This window comes from Leucopleurus acutus (assembly GCF_964270905.1).
Source record: "Leucopleurus acutus genome assembly, chromosome: 20".
Classification (NCBI taxonomy): domain Eukaryota; kingdom Metazoa; phylum Chordata; class Mammalia; order Artiodactyla; family Delphinidae; genus Leucopleurus; species Leucopleurus acutus.
In genome coordinates, this window is record NC_139162.1 from 48,513,422 (window position 1) to 48,530,774 (window position 17,353).

The window sequence follows — 17,353 nt, forward strand, 5'->3', positions numbered from 1 at the left end:
TAGAAGAAGCATGGCTCTGCCAACACCCTGATTTTTTTGTTTCTAGTATCCAGAAGTCGAGAGGATAATAAGTTTCTGTTGTTTGAAGCCACTGCATTTGTAACTTTGTAGTAATTTATCATGGCAGCCCTAGGAAATGAAAACAGCTGGGTTTCTCAGATCTCCTGCACATTACATATGCTGGGGTTGCCATGTCCAGGGTAGCTCCTTCACTCACTTGGCTGGTGCGTGGGCTGAGATGGCTGGAACATCTGGGGCTCTGTCTTCAAGTGGCATCCAAGCACGAGTAGCTTGGGTGTCCTCAGAGCATGGCAGTCTCAGTGCAGGAGGACTCTGACCCAGCAACCAGCTTCCCCAGGGTTGGACGGTTTCTGAAACCCCCGGCCCAGAGCGTGGCATGGCGTCACTTCCACCACATTCTCTTGGCCAAAGCGGTCACAGAGCCAGTCATGCTCAAGGGGTGGTGATGTTGACCCCATCCCTTTAGGTGACCACAGAGACAGTTGGTGATATGTGATTTGAGGAGATCCTAAAAAGAAATCCTGTCCCTCAGGGGGGGAGGGAAAACTGGGAGTTTGGGATTGACATACACACACTACTATATTTTAAAAAGATGGGCTTCCCTGGTGGCGCAGTGGTTGAGAGTCCGCCTGCAGATGCAGGGGACACGGGTTCGTGACCCGGTCCGGGAAGATCCCACATGCCGTGGAGCAGCTGGGCCCGTGAGCCATGGCCACTGAGCCTGCGCGTCCGGAGCCTGTGCTCCGCAACGGGAGAGGCCACAACAGTGAGAGGCCCGCATACCGCAAAAAAAAAAAGAAAAGAAAAGAAAAGAAAAGAAAAGAAACCCTGTCCTTCACCTGCCCCCAAATACCACAGAAAATGCCCTTTTTCTTCATCAGCCGTAGGGCCCCAGGGGAACGTAATTTTGTGTCTGTGGGCTTGCCTCAGCGAACCATGGAAAACATGAATTCTGCCATGGTACTCAGTTCCCCTGAAATGGTAGTTCTGTCTTTTTCTCAGTTTGTCTGAGGGTATCCTAGGAAATATAGCCCAGCCTTTATCTCCTGCCCCCAGGGCAGCAGGGGAATGAGGTCCAGTCTCTACTCCTCACTGCAGGGCATCCAGGGGTCATCTCCTAGTCATCTCCTATCTCAGAGCCCCCTAGGAAATGCAGACATGTCTCCTTAGAACAACAAAGTAGTCTGGACCTTTGGATGTGGGAGAAGAGACTGGAAGGTTAGTGCTTGGGTGAGTGAGTTGGAAGGTTGCATTTGGAGCCCAGAAATAGATGTGGAAGTGGCTTAGGGTGGAAGCCTGCATGGGACAGCTCCCAAGGCTGGGACCTCGAGTGCTTGGGCCCTACAATATGACCCCTAATTCCAGGAGCCTGAGGAAAGGTGTCCCCCAATCGTCCTCTCTGGAGAAGGGCAGATCTGGCTTTGTTCACTGATACAAAAATCTTTATTTAAGTACAAAATATTAAATAAAACAAATATTAATTAATAATAATAGCGGCAACAATATTAATATCACAAGAGCTCTCGCCTGCTGGCCCGTAGCCTTCCTCTAGTTTTTCTCCTCTGATTCTCACAGTTCTCTGAGATAGGTGTTTCGGCAGCTGGGAAAACTAAGGCCCAGAGAGGGGAGCACACTGGTCTGAGGTCACACAGCAAGTCAGTAGGTCTGGGAGCTAAGGGAAGGGCAAAGGGGTCCCCTGGATCCAGCCAGGGCAGTGGGATTTTGGGGTTCAGGTGCAGAGGAAAGTACCTCCCCACAGTCTGGCAGTTATAAGCAGGGTGACAAAGAGGCTGAGGTGGGCAGGGCCAGGCAGGGAGGCACTCCCCGTGTGGGGCTGGGTAACCAGGTCTGGATGGTTACAGCCATTTCCAGTACAGCAAGAGACGTTGAGATGGGTGAGGCTGAAAGCTTCAGCCACAGGGAGGCGTTGGCACCAGGAGGGGGTTGCACAGCCTCTTATGGTGTAGCTTGGGTTCCCTAGTCCTGAGGAGAGAGAAGACCATGTGAGACTCCCAGCTCTCGGGCCTGGGACTGGAATTCTCACTGGGTACCAGTGAGAATACTGGTACCCAGTGAGAATTGCCCAGGTAGAATACTACCTCGTGGTGGGTACCCCCAGAGAAAGCATCAGGTCTAAGTTTGGTCCTGGGACCCCTGGGGCTCCTTCCCTCAGACCCTTCCAGGGGATCTGTGAAGTCAAGCTTATTCTTGTAATAATGCTAAAACCTCACTTGCCTTTTCATGCTCTCACAAATGTGTTGTGCTCTCACAAGGGGTTTCCTAGAAACCCTAGGACATGTGATCTTGCAACAGACTGAACGCAGAAGCAGATATGAGGGTCCAGCTGTCTTCTATTAAGCCAGATATTAAAAAGATTGCAAAATGGTAGAACAATGCCAGTCTGCTCGTTCAATTTTTTCATTTTGGACAATGTCTCCTTTTTTTCTTTCATAAAAATATGTCCACATGTGCGTTTTCAATTGTTCTTTTAAAATGAACAAATGCTATAGATATGACTGACGTAAGCAATAATTTTTCAGAGCGAGAAGGAATTTTGAGAGCCCAAAGTTTGAGAACCTCTGGAATAAAGGAACCTGCCCAGAACTTCACAGGATAGGATCCTGGGAGGTCCACCGGAAGTCCCACCCACCCACGGAAGTCCCACCCCCAAAGAAATCCACATTTCTGTGGCCCAAGTATACATTTCCTAATGAACAAGTCCTAATTTCTTACTGCACTCTGCACTCTCCTGAAGGAAGTCCCACCTTCTCCAACAGGGTGATCCACCTCAATTAAGTCCAGCTTCATGGGAAGTTACTTCTTGCAGAATCCCCCATCCCCCCCATAAGTATCCTCTCCCAGCCTCCTAATGGCTCACCATTAGTGCCAGTGGCTTCCAGACATTGATTCATGGGGCCTCGGCAGTCAGTGAGGGAAGTTTCTTTAGAGGAACATCCATGGGTGCTGTTCCCCTCACAGCTGTAACACTGGAAGCCGTTCAGTGGCAGGTTTTGAAGCTCCAGGACTTGGAAGAAGACCAAGTGACACAGACACCAAAGAAATTAGCATGAGCGGTTCACAGCATTACATCCCCAGGACTCCCAACTCTCAGCCCTAGATGTCGTGGAGCCCTCTTGTGGTCAGGAATTGGAACAGCATCCTCTTTTGGGGGGGGTTCTCTAGGGTCTGCGAGAGAAATTCCAACCCTCAGCTCCCCACGAGCCCCCACCTGCCTAGACACAGGGTAAGACGAAACAGTCCTTGCCCTCAGAGAACTTACGATTTAGAGCTACACTGTCCCATATGGTAGCCACTAGCCACATGTGGTTGTTTACATTGACATTGAAATTAATATTAAATAATAAAAAATTATTGCTTATGTTAGTCATATCTATGGATATTTACTGCATTGGAAATGAAAACCAAGAGACTTTAAAAAATGTATTAGTGGGCTTCCCTGGTGGCGCAGCGGTTGAGAGTCCGCCTGCCGATGCAGGGGATACAGGTTCGTGCCCTGGTCTGGGAAGATCCCACATGCCGCGGAGCAGCTGGGCCCGTGAGCCATGGCCACTGAGCCTGCGCATCCGGAGCCTGTGCTCCGCAACGGGAGAGGCCACAACAGTGAGAGGTCTGCGTACCGCAAAAAAAAAAAAAAAAAAGTATTAGTTCATTTTAAAAGAAAACTTGAAAACTCACGACATGTGGACATATTTTTAAAAAATAAAAAGGAGACATTTTCCAAGTATCAAGTCCTCAAAAGCCATGTATAGTAGAGGCTACCATATCCGACAGCACAGATACAGGACATTTCCATCACCATGGAAAGTCCTGTTGGACAGTAGTGATTTATAGAGACAGAATAACACAAAGGATCTAGATTATATTGAAGGGCAGAGTTAGGGAAATTTTCCCTGAGGACAATGTTTTAAAGCTGAGACCTAACGAATCAGAAGTAGCCAGCCAGGTGAACTCCTGGGGGAGAGGTGTTCCTGGTGGAGGGTACTGCATGTGCAAAGGCCATGAGACAGACACATGCTGGATTAGAGAGGGCATAGTAGAGTCTTTGCATTTCATTCTAAAAGCAAGGGGAAGGCGTTGAAGGGATTGAGGAAGAGTGACATGATTTGATTTACATTAAGCTGTTGGTGGGAATGTAAACTGATACAGCCACTATGGAAAACAGTATGCAGGTTCCTTAAACTAAAAATAGAACTACCATATGACCCAGCAATCCCACTACTGGGCATATACCCTGAGAAAACCATAATTCAAAAAGAGACATGCACCACAATGTTCACTGCAGCACTATTTACAATAGCCAGGTCATGGAAGCAACCTAAATGTCCATCGACAGATGAATGGATAAAGAAGATGTGGCACATATATACAATGGAATATTACTCAGCCATAAAAAGAAACGAAACTGAGTTATTTGTAGTGAGGTAGATGGACCTAGAGTCTGTCATACAGAGTGAAGTAAGTCAGAAAGAGAAAAACAAATACCATATGCTAACGCATCTATATGGAATTAAAAAATAATGGTACTGATGAACCTAGTGGCAGGGCAGGAATAAAGAGGTAGACATAGAGAATGGACTTGATGCCATGGGGTGGGAGGGCGAAGCTGGGGCGAAGTGAGAGTAGCATCGACGTATATACACTACCGAATGTAAAATAGTTGGCTGGTGGGAAGCAGCAGCACAGCAGAGGGAGATTGGCTCGGTGCTTTGCGATGACCTAGAGGGGTGGGATAGGGAGGATGGGAGGGAATCTCAAGAGGGAGGGGATATGGGGACATGTGTATGCATATGGCTGATTCGCCTTGTTGTGCAACAGAAACTAACACGGTATTGTGAAGCAATTATACTCCAATGAAGATCTATTAAAAAAAAATCACTCTTGCTGCTGTGTTGAACATTGGCTGTAGGGTAGCAGGAGGACCAGCAAGGTCATTGCAACAATCTAGGTGAGCAGCCATGGTGGCTTGCACCAGGATGGTGAGCAGTGGAAGGATTCAAGAGGATATAGAAGCATAAAGCACAGGTCTCGGTGAAGCTTTGCTAGTTTCATTGAATTCCCACAAAATCCTTCTTTGAGAAAGGGCTTGATAGGTCCACTTTTCAGAGAAGGAAACAGAGAGGAGGGTTTCCCTTCAAGCAAGCAGCAGTCAGCCTGAGTGCACCTCCCCACCCCAATCCCAGGCCTCACGCCGGGTCCCCTGCCCCTTACCTGGGCCCCCATTGCATTTGGTGGTGTTGCAGCACCGCAGGAAGTGGAAGGTGTGGTTGTTGTGGAAGCCAGTGGGGCCTGGGCAGCCAGGAAGGTTGCCACAGCCTCGGGAGTGGCGCTCATCCCTTGGACTCTCTGTGGGGGCAGAGGAGGAGGTCAGATTGTTGATGAGGGGCTGAGATTGGATTTGCCCATGGTAGCAGTCCTCTGTCCATCCTCTGCTTCATCCTTCATAATAGGACCCTCATTTTATTGGAAGCAACCATATATCTAGCCAAAAGACACAATTTCCAGCCTCCATAGGTAGAGTCAAGTGGCTAAGTTCTGGTCAACGTGATCTAAGTAGAAAGATTTTATGGGACTTCTAGAAAGGAGAACATTTACAGAAGGAGGGGTGCCCCCCTTTTGCCCCTTCTTTTCCCCCCTCCTTCTTCCTGGAACTTGGACATGAGGTCTGGAGCTCAGGCAGCCATCCTGGACTATGAGGCAATCTTGAGAATGGAAGCAATATGTAAGAAATGAGAAGACATTTGGGTTCCTGGTGACTGTGGAACTGTCCTAGTGGCCCTGGACTTCCCATCACTGGACTTTCTGTGTGAGTACTAACTTTCTACCTTGCTTAAATCCTGGTTATTTGGGGGTTGTTGTTAAGTGCAGCCTTGGGGAGGAGCAAAGCAGGGAGGGGGAGTTGCTGGCAGGTTGGGGCTCACCTTCCAGGCTCTGGTGGGTTACCACATCCAGGCACTGTTCTCCAGGGTTGCGGCATTGCAGGGTCTTGTCCCGGCCCATCTCACAGCTCAGATCTGACGAGGCACAGGAAGCACATTCGAGGTAACGGCTTCGGGGAAAGTTAGAAACCTGGCCTGTTTAGGGAGGATTAGGAGGGTGAGACTCCATGGGGAGAGTCCTGGAGACCCAGCTTCCTTGAGGACTCACTTCAGCATCAATTCTTCCTTATCCCACCCTTCAGCCAATCATCAAGTGCTGTCCATCCCACCGCCTGAATCTTTCTAGAATCCATCCCCTCCTTTCCAGCTCCATGACCAGGTCAGACCTCCTTCAATACCAGCTTCCTCTCTGGCCTCCTGGTTTCCATTCTTGCCCTTCCCACCCCAGTGCATCCCACATAGCCCTAGAAGTATGTTCCTGATACGCAAATCTGACCCTGCCTCTCCTCTGCTCAACACTCTTCCATGGGTCCCCAGTGCCTTCAGAATAAAATCCAAGAAACTCAGCGTGGCTTTCAAGTTCCATCAAAGACTGGGTCCTGGTCACCTTTCCTGCCTCATCTCCCTCCACCAGCCACTCAGACTCTACACCGGTTTTCCTCAGTCCCTGAGTATACATGCTGACTCCTGCCCAGCCTCTGCATCTGCTGTGGTCTTTGCCTAGAACCCTTTCCCTGCTCCCTATTTTCCCTATCTCCTACTCATTCTTCAGAGGCCATCTTCTCCAATTTTGCCTCCTCCGAGAAGCCTTCCTTGACCTCCCAGGCTGGATTAGGTGCCTCTCGGGGCTCCCTAATCCCAGCCCTGCCCACTCTGGGTCATCCCCGTCTGGTGACAAGTCTGTTTCCCTCACTGTTTGTTTGTTTTTGGTCATGCCACATGGCTTCTGAGATCTTAGTACCCCCACCAGGGATGGAACCTGTGCCCCCTGCAGGGAAGCATGGAGTCCTAACCACTGGACTGCCAGGGAATTCCCTGTTTTTTCTTTTTTTCACTCTTTTTGTTTGTTTGCTTGTTTGTTTCCTTCTATGGATTCAGTCCCAGGAGGGTAGGGCCAGGGCTGTCTTGGTCATTATTATGTCCCAACACAACCCAGCACAAGGCTGGGGCCAGAGAAGATATTCAATAAATATTTGTTAAATGAATGAATGAATGAACAATTACTTAAAACCCTTCTATTGTTCCCTGTGGTAGCCAGCTTCCAAGATGGCCCCCAGTGATCCCTGCTTCCTGGTATTTGTCCCTTGTGTAGTCCCTTCCCATAAGGAATAGAGCTGACCTGTGGAACCAGTAGGATACTGTGGAAATGATGGTGTGTGACGTCTGTGTTAGATCACACAAGACATTGAGATTTCTTCCCGGCTCTCTCTTGGATCACTTGCTCTGGGGGAAGCCAGCTGCCATGTTGTAAGGACACTCAAGCAGCCCCACCGTGAGGTCTACATGGTGAGGAGCTGAGACTTTTGCCAAAACCATGGGAGCTGATCATCCGTGTGAATGAAGCTACCTTGGGCGCCTTCCGATGACTGCAGCCCGCTGTCATCTTGACCACGACATGATGAAAGATGCAGAACCGCCTAGCTAAGCCACTCCCAGAATCATGACCTTCAAAAACTTCGTGAAAGAATACACGCTTACTTTTGTGTTAAGCTTTTGGGCAATCTTTAATGCGGCAATAGATATTTAATACACTACCCAATCATGTCAGAGGTCAAAGCCTCATCTGATCGATCTGTGATAAACTTGCCTCTCACACGGACCTTCCAGTCCAGGCCAAGTGGATGAGTTACTTTTCCCTGGAAACACCAGAGTCATCCCTCTGCCTAGGCCTTGGCTCACACCATTCCCAAGCCTGGCATGCCCTTCCCTTCGTGACCCCCAGATACCCGAGTTTGAGTTTGGGCCAAGTCTTAGAGAAATGAGAGGGCTCTCTGAGCCAAGGCTCTCCACGGGCAGGCCAGCAGCTGTAATTAGGTGAATCACTTATCTCCAAAGCCAGATCTTTCCCACCCTCTCCCAAAAGAAAAATAACTAAAAGGCTGACAGCCCACATCTTCTAATATGAACCACCATGAAAATGAAAACACGAGCTGCCATCACTGTCAAAATAGCTCATACCACGCATGGGTCTCCTCTGTGAGCTCTTCTTCTTATGTCACTCTTCTAAATGTGGGTGATCCTCAGGCTCTGTCTTAGGCCCTTTTTTCATTTCTCATGGTACACACTCTCTCCCATGGGATGTTATCCATTGACACAGTTTTATCTCCACCTATCTGCTGGGAACTCAGAAATCTCTCTCCAGGTAAGACTTCTCTCCCAGCTCCATACCTGTATACCCAAAGGCCTCCTGGAGGCCCTTCAAACACCTGAATCTCTACCTGCCCCCAACAAGACTCTCCATCTTCTCCAAACTGCTCCTTCTCCTGAATTCCACATCTCTGAGATGGCCCCATCTGGTCCCCCAGGGTACAATCCTGGCAGACTCCTTGATCCTCCATATCTAGGCACCCATCTGATACTTCCACTGCCCTGTCTTCTGGTTCTGTAATCCTTTTGCTCTACTGTTTCTGATATCCAGTAAGTCCATCTATTGAGTTCTTAATTTTAATTCCTGTTCTTTTTTTGGTTTTATTTAGTTCCTGTTCTTTATTTCTGTTGGAATCATTTAAAAAATGGTTTCCAGATTTCTGCTAAAAAGTAACCTTTCCTTTATTTTCTTGAATATATTGATCATAGCTCTTTTAAAGTTCCCCTGTCTAGTAACTCCAATATCTGATTCATGGGCTTCCCTGGTGGCGCAGTGGTTGAGAGTCCGCCTGCTGATGCAGGGGACACGGGTTCGTGCCCCGGTCCGGGAAGATCCCACATGCTGTGGAGCGGCTGGGCCCATGAGCCATGGCCGCTGAGCCTGTGCTCCACAACGGGAGAGGCCACAACAGTGAAAGGCACGCATACCGCAAAAAAAAAAAAAAAAAAAGATTCATGACAAGTCTGTTTCTATTGTGGGATTTTTCTCTTGGTTTCCGGTCAGTTGGTCCTTTCTGTTTTCTTCAGGGTACCTTGTACGTTTTGACTAGATGCCAGACACAGACGACTATTTGTAAAGGCTCTAAATGATGTTATATTCTGCCAGAGAGGATTAGGTTTTCTTTCTGTCTAAGATCCGACGTATGCATTTTTAGGGCTGGTCCATTTCAGTTTTGCCCTTACTCCTAGGATGTGGTCCCAGGGGAAAGCCTGAGACCTCTCTTTCCAGCGTGGCAACTTCGGTCCCCCAGCGTCATATGCCTGCTGGAATTCCTGCTCAGTGCTGTAGCTTCCCAGATACTATTTTCTGTAGAGTTCCTTGGAGTCTCACCCTATGCATGTACGGCTTGCCAATGACTTGAAGGAAATTTGCAGATTTGGGGACTCCCTTTTCTGTAGTTCCATGCATTCCAGGATTTTACTTCTCATTTTCCAGACACTCTGGCAACCCCAGACTCCAACCTCTGCCTTGTCAGTCTAGCGACGATCTCTTTTCTATTTGCGTTCTAGTTCCCTTCCAGAGCAGTGAATTGGCAAGTGCATTCAAGGAAAAAGCCAGCTTGTCTGTGGAATTCGACTTCTGTGCTCCCCTTATTTCAAAGATTGGAGCACCTCAACTTCCTCTCTTCATTTGCTTGCTCTTGAGTGACTTTAATCATTGTTTATAATTTGTCCAGCTTTTATAACCGTCATTGGCAGGGGGGTTGGTCTGATACAGGAGACTCCACATGACCAGAACTGCATAACCACCCCGACATCTAATCCATTATCACACTCTGCTCATCTACCTGCTAAATAGCTTGTAAATCCATCCACTTCTCTCCATTTGCACAGCAGACACTCTCTTCTTCTTCTTCTTCTTTTTTTTTTTTTCGGCTGCACCACGCGGCATGTGGGATCTTAGTTCCCCCACCAGGGAATGAACCTGCGTCCCCTGCAGTGGAAGCACGGAGTCTAACCACTGGACCGCCAGGGAAATCCCTACACTCTCTTCTTTATCTGGACAACCTCACGCACCTCCAAGTTGGTCTCCCCTCATCTACCTTCCCTCCGTCCTTCCTTCCCTCCTATCTCTCTTCCACTCTGAGGTCAGAATAACGTGTCAAAAAATACAAATCTGAGGGCTTCCCTGGTGGCACAGTGGTTGAGAGTCCGCCTGCCGATGCAGGGGACGTGGGTTCGTGCCCCGGTCTGGGAAGATCCCACATGCCGCGGAGCGGCTGGGCCCGTGAGCCATGGCCGCTGAGCCTGCGCGTCTGGGGCCTGTGCTCCGCAATGGGAGAGGCCACAGCAGTGACAGGCCCGCGTACCGCAAAAAAAAAAAAAAAATCTGATAGTGATGCTCTGTACTTGAAACGCTTTCATGGCCTCCCAGTGTTTCCCAGATGAAGTCTATATGCCCCACCATAGCCTAGAAGGCCCTGTGTGACGTGGCCTTGCCAATTTCAGCAGTTCCTCTTGCCGCATCTCGCCCTTCCTCCAGCCATGCTACTCTCACCCTCCTCTGGGCCTTTATATCTGTTGCTCCCTCTGACTGGAAAAGCCTTTCTACTGTCTTTTTAACAGTCTGACTCCTATTCATCCCTCAAGATCCAGCTTAGCTGTTGCTTCCTGTATAGGAAACCTTCCCTGACCTGAGTCAAGCATCTCTTGATTCTTAGTTATCTCAGCCCTGATCACTCTGGCCTCTGTTTCCCCTGTCTCAGCCCTGACAATTCTGGACTGTGCTTCCCTATTACAGCTCTGACCTCTCTGGTCTCTGTTTCCCCTATCATGGTCCTGACTCCTTTGCATGTGCTTCCGCACCCCAGCTGCGACTAATCAGGGCAGTCACCATCAGGTGATGGGTCCGTCCGCCTCCCCCCAGCCCCGCCCACATACACATACACGATAGACTATGAGCCCCATAGGGGCAGTGCCCAAGGCTATCTCGGTCACTCCTGTGTCCCCAGTATCACAGAAGAACAGGATGTGGTTTAACCAACTGTTCTAGTCATCACAAACAGGGTAAAATGGTGTTAGATATGGGGCTGATAGGGACTTCCCTGGCGGTCTAGTGGTTAAGATTGAGCACTTCCAATGCAGGTGGCATGGGTTCGATCCCTGGTCAGGGAACTAAGATCCTACATGCTGCGTGGCACGGCCAAAAAGATAAAAGGGGGGAAGCTGATATAGATATATTAGTTATTAAATTACTGAATTGACAGCTGCTGCCCAAGAGGACCCCTGACCGCTCCCAACCCTCTCTGTACTTTATTTTTTTGGCCACGCTGCACAGCTTGTGGGATCTCAGTTCCCCGACCAGGGATTGAACCTGGGTCACGGCAGTAAAAGCCCAGAATCCTAACCACTAGGCCACCAGGGAACTCCCTGCAAACCTGTCTTTAGAACTCTCATGTCCTCAAGATCCACTAAAGGGGTAACACCAGGCCCAGCAAGTGGCCTCCAGTTCTGACTGGTCAATATTATTCTGCGGCACTGACCAATATGGTTAAATATTTTGACTATTATCTCTGATTACGAGTATTATTTAGACTCAATTACAAGTGCTTTCCTTCAGCACATCTAACAGAGAGAGGAAGCCATCTAACAGAGAGAGGAAGCCAGCATCCTCTCTTGTCATTTCCTTGAAAATAAATCTCTGATTCAGTCCCCACCAAAAGATGAAAGTTCGAGGTCAGGATAAATGAAAATCTAGTGGAATCGGGATGGATGAAGAACAAGGGAAAAAACCCAGTGCAGAGGCAGGTGCTCTGCTTCCTGACGTCATTGTGACTAGACTGGCTTGAACCCATTTCCTTCCTCACCAGGGCCAGAAAGAGGAATCTGTCTGACTGTGCACCATGGGTCCATTCGCTCCCCAACCTTCCTCTGCTGTGAGAACTTGGGGAATTTGAGCCTTTCTAAGTCTTTTTCTTATGCTGACCAGAGCCTAAAGGCATGAAACTCAACAAAAAGCCTTATGGAAGTTTCTTCACATTCTTATTTGTGGCCTGACTTAAGAATCATCGATTCTAGGGAGCTTTCCAAGCCCACGGCAGCCTGTCTGATTCCCTCCTATTCTGACTTCCTTTAAGAACTCTGAGTCTTTGGTATCTCTGGTCTTTGTATCCCTTGCTGAGCATCTATTGCTTGAATCATCTCCTGTCCCATGAAAAAAGTTACATGGCGAAAACATCAGTGAGATACCTCACGTACCTCTCAAATGGGTGTGTGTGTGTGTGTGGCTTCTTAAAGGCAAGTGTTGCATCTTATAAATAACAACCACACACACACACATACACACCCCCCCCCACAAACACATATGAGATGGGATAGGATTAGGCATGGGATGCGTGTGTAGATGGCAGTGGGATTGGGGACAGTTGAGATGAGATGGGGTTGATTAGGGGATAGGATGAGAGATGTCTTTGGAAGGAGGATGGGTTTGAGTTGGAGCGTGTTGAGGATAAAAGGAAGTTGGGGACGGGATTGGAGGTGAGGTTGAGTTGGGGTTGGAGCCAGGCTGGAGATGTGTTTAGGATAAGGAAAGGTTTGGGCCGGGGTAAGGCATGGAGCTGGGGTTGGGGTGGCCTAGGATGAGGGATAGGACCAGGATGATGACGGAGGTTGAGCTGGGGATGGTTTGGGGTTGGGGATGGTGAGGGCTGCCCTACTCACCAGGACTGGGCTTGTTGCACAAGTCTGACCCACACACGGCCTCTGTCAGGGTGATGATCTGCGTGCCAGTCCGATAGCTCATGGTCCTGTTGGTCTTTTCCGGGTGGGTACAGCCTCTCTCCACCACCTCCAGCTCATCACCTTCTATAAGGAATGTCTCATTGTCACCGCAGAGGCTCCCCTGGGCCCAACCAGCCTCTGACACTCCTGGTTACAAGGTCACCCGCTCCCAGGGCTGATCCCTGCCAGGCCTCTCCTCTTGCTTGAGTCCAACTCTCTCTTTTCTAGAGCTATGCACCCTCCCCCCAACCCCCTACACTGGAAGCCTACTTTCTTTTAGTGATAACACCATCCCTGGGGCCTTCTGGATCCATCTACCCGCTCCCTCCTAGCTTGGTGATCTTAGCAGGGAGATGCCTCTGATAGGAATCTTTAAAGGAAAATGCTTCGAGCTTACCAAAAATATAAGAGAATGATGTAATAAATACTGTGCTTTCATCACCAAACTTTATAAAATATTAGCATTTTGCTATATTTGTTTCAGATATTTTTAAAAAAAGAAACCAAGTTTAAAAGACAGTTAAAGCCTCCTGGTTACCTCCCTCCCTCAAATCCCACTTCCCTTATGCTCTGTCCAGAGGCAACCACAGGTGTAGGTAATTCTAACACCTCTGTATGCAGAATATTTATTATTGTTTATTTGTACATCGTTTATTTATTTTGATTGTTAGATACTATTTCTATTAAAAGGTGTCAAACTCTGCAACATGCTTTTTTGTTTTTCTTTCAACCTTACATTTTTGACACGTATCCAGGTTAATACCTGCAGCCCTAGCTCCTTCATTTAAGCTGCTGTGGGGTATAATGCGTGATTATACTGTAACGTTTTTCCTCTGCTGACAACTGACTTCAGTCTTTCCAGTTTTCCATATCACAAACGTTCAGTCTAAGAACATTCTTTGACAGGTGTCTCTGGGCAAGTGTGGCCAAGGTTCTCTGGGGTCTCTACATTCCTAGAAGTCCAACTGCTTGTTGTAGGGTATGTTCATCTTTAACCAGATATTGCCTATTGCCACGTGGCTCTGTTTGGTGGATGCACCAATTTACCCCCTAACAGCAAAGCCCGCATCTCCACAGCCTCATCGACCTCAGTATTGTCAGATTTTTCTTTTCTTTTTTTGCTGCACCAAGTGGTATGCCGGATCTTAGTTCCCCAGCCAGGGATCGAACCCGTGCCCGCTGCACTGGGAGCACAGAGTCTTAACTACTGGACTTCCAGGGAAGTCCCTGTCAGAGTTTTAAATGCTTGTCCATCTGGGGGCTTGTAACCGGTCTCCGTGTCTTTTTCATGCGTATTTCCCCGATGGCTCGTGAAATAAGGTTTCTTTGTCACTCCCGTTCCCTGCTCCAGCTCACCTTCCCATGTGCGCAGGACCGTGGTCCTGCAGAGGTCCTGGCCGGGGACACACTCTTCCACCCTGCAACTCCCGGTAGTCTTACACAGCATGCACCGCAGGCCCCAGGAGACTGGGGGCAGAGGGGGGAGAGGAGAGGTGTTATCGCTCTGCGCCAGGATCCCGCTCTCGCCCCCTTAAGCCCCAACACCTGGACCAAGTCTCCAGGCCAGGTGCACTCAGGTTCGGACTCCACTTTTGCCCGCCCCTGGGTTCCAAGGCTGGTTTCCAGCCCGTTATACCATCCTTAGGCCAACGTTCTATCTCCACCCTCTACCCTAAAGTTCTTTCTCCGTCCACAGGTCCTTCCCAAGTCCAGCCCTCGCTCGCTTTCCCTTTCACTCTGTCTGAGCGCCGGGCCCATCCTGAAACTCCAACCCCCCTCCTCTCCGCGGGTGTGGACGTTCTAGCCCGGCTCCCAATTAGGTCCTTTCCTCCACCCCGCCCGCCTCGGCCTACTCCGCCTCGCGAGCTCTCCTAGGGGTGTTCTAGCCTCACCAACTCCAGCTAGTCTTTATGTTCTACCCCCGTTCCCGGTGCCCTCCACTAATGCCCACTGGCTCTCCTCCCCTCCGTAGCCTCTCCCCAGCGTTCTCTCTCTCCACTCAACAGTCCAGACCGAACTTCTAACTCCGCGCATCAGCCGTGCGGAGATTCTAACCCAACTACTACTGTGGCCTCCCCAGAAGTTCTCCCCGCTCCCACTAGCTGCTCCGGAACTGTTAGCCCCTCCCACTTCCCCTCCCCGAAGTTCTGACCCCGCCCACTAGCTCCGCCCCAAGGCCTATCCCTGCCCATCACGTCTCCCTTGCGGTCCCTTCCCCGCTCCAAATTCGGAGTCCCCTTCCAAGTCGTTACTCATTCTAGGCCTCCCGCGGTCCGGAAAGCTTTCCCGGTTATTCATTACCGAACCATCTCCCAACCCCTACCCCCAACCCGGCCCTGCCGCGCCCTGACAGCAGTTCCTTCTCAACTTCCTTTCGTTTTCCAACCCTTTTTAGATTTTCCAGAGAAAGGAGGTGAGAAGTCTCGTCGGCTAGAGGATAGTGAAAGGGAAGCCACCTCGAAGGACGAGCCTTGGGTCCCCGGCCCCCGGCTCCGCGACGCTGAGCCTGACTTTCTTTAGACCTTTTGTTAAATGAGACGCTGTCCTCCCTGTCTTGCAAATGTGTCTGTGTGTGCGTGTGTGTGTGTGTGTGTGTAGCGGGGGAGGGGGGATCTGATAGAGGGGAGAGGGCTGTAGGAGCCCCCTGCGGGTCAGAATCCCACTTACAAGGACTTGCTGTGTGACCTTGGACCAGCTACTTAACCTCTCTGTGCCTCAATTTCTCTGTAAAACGAGGTTAAAATAGTTCCGCCCGCCCAGTTGGCAGTTGCAAGGAAGGAGCTTAGAAGAGTGCCTGGACTAAAGAGCGTACTCACTACGTGGCGGCTGTTGTTAAGCGCCTTCGCTCTACGAATATTTCCTGAGCGTCTACTGTGTGCCTGGTACCGTGCCGTGTGAGGCTGCAGACAGCAGGAGAATTATTATTTGAATGTGGGTGGAGGGGCTGGGGACTGAGCCCTCCTCCAAGTCATCAGACTCTGAGCTCTCTTCCCTTCCTCTCCCGCCTCCCTTCCCTCCGGTCTGACCCGGTCCCCGGCGCAGAGATTCGGGCACCCAGCCCCTACCTGGAATGCAGGTCTGAGCCAACAGTAGCAGCACCGGCAGCGGGCGGCCCATGTCCGGCGGCGGCTCCTCTCCGCGGTCTCCCTGCACCTCTCAGTCTGGCCCCCGGGAGGAGACAGTTATGTGGCCCTGGGGGCTCCTCCCAGAGGTTTGCGAAAGAGCGAGTCAGCTCCAGATGCGTGGGTCATCCACCCCCACCCACCTTCCTCAAAAACTTCCTTTACCAGGACGCGCCAGCGAGGGGTAGGGGGGCTGGCTCTGCTCTGACTCACGCTGGCCGTGGTCACAGCTCTCCCCAGACTGCCTGGGTGCAAATTCCACATCTCTCTCTTCCTGCCATGGGACCTTGGGCAAGGGCCCTCACCCCTCGGATTAAAACTTGTCACGAGGGGAAATATGTGCCTATTATTAGATAATATAGGTCTTTCTTTAGTTTTGTTAGGAAGGATAATGGTATTGTGGTTATATGGGAAAATGTCTTTATCATTTAGAGCTGCACGCTGAAATATTTGGGGTTGAAATAATACAATGTCTCCATTTACCTTAAAACACTTCAGCCAAAAAGTAGATATTGCTGTTATGACCATGGTTTTGTGGTTATGTGGAAAACTTTTTCTTATATTTTACAGAGATGCTCAATGAAATATTTAGAGGTTGAATGTCATCGGTGTCTGCATTTACCTTGAAATATTTTAGGAAAAAAGAAAGGCAAAATAGCTGTATCAATTATATCGAGGTAATTTATATGCCATTCTATCTCCTCTGTGTTTGTAAATGTTCATAATAAGTTTTTTAAAAGGAAAATAAAGTGCCAAAGGTAACATAGTCTCTCCCTCCCAGTCAGAACAATTTAATGCAGTTGAATTAAATGCCTGAAACAGTCACTGGCCCACATGGAGGGCTCAACAATCTCTGTCAACGTTTACTGAGGACCTACTTTGTGCCAGGCACTGGTCCAGAAGCTGGGGACACAGCAGGAAAGTCCCTGCCCTTGTGACAATAGGGAGTAAATATATGTTATCTAATCTATTGCTGTCAGGCTGTGATAAGTAAAGTGCAGAAAAACAAACCAGATTGAAGGAGGTGCAAGGGTACAAGTGAGGCAAGGTTGGTTTTAGGCCAGGTAATCCAGGAGGGCTTTCCTGAGGAGGTGATATTTGAAGAGCGGCTGAAGGTAGTGAGGGAAGAAGTCCAGGCAGATGGTCCAGGAAGAATTCCAGGGAGAGGAAACTGCCAGTACAAAGACCCTGAGGTGGGAGCAGACCTGATGAGATCTAGGAACAGCAGAGAGGCCAGTGTGGCTGGAACAGTAATAGGCTATGAGTAAGCAGGAGTTACCTCTACCACTGCAATAATGATTATACTATTGTCATTCTTACTAATGCATCAAAATCTTAAGGTAATCATTTTAAGATAAGGTAAGAAAAATCCCAAAGAAATTCTCTTTTCTAAGAGGTTAAGAGTGTGGGGGCTGACACCAGACTGTGAGGGTTCAAATTTTAGCTATTCAATAGCTGTGCTGCCTTGGGCAGGTTACTTAACCTCTCTGTGCCTCAAGTCCTCTA

At 49.3% G+C, this 17,353-nt stretch overlaps 1 protein-coding gene across 2 annotated transcripts; it reads right to left on the reverse strand.

Moving 5' to 3' along the window:
- Positions 1–1,441: 1,441 nt before the first annotated feature.
- Positions 1,442–16,046, reverse strand: PLAUR (plasminogen activator, urokinase receptor). Of its 2 annotated transcripts, none has more exons than XM_082862809.1 (7): positions 15,791–16,046; positions 14,082–14,192; positions 12,666–12,806; positions 5,961–6,113; positions 5,251–5,385; positions 2,900–3,046; positions 1,442–2,004 (listed from the first exon to the last, which is right to left on the reverse strand). In XM_082862809.1, the coding sequence occupies exons 1-7, from the start codon at positions 15,840–15,842 to the stop codon at positions 1,751–1,753; spliced, it is 993 nt and encodes a 330-aa protein (XP_082718935.1). In that variant the 5' UTR covers positions 15,843–16,046; the 3' UTR covers positions 1,442–1,750. The 2 variants fall into 2 exon arrangements, with proteins under 2 accessions (XP_082718935.1, XP_082718934.1); XM_082862808.1 differs by having other exon boundaries at positions 12,666–12,809; positions 15,791–16,020.
- Between the last annotated feature and the right edge of the window lie 1,307 nt (positions 16,047–17,353).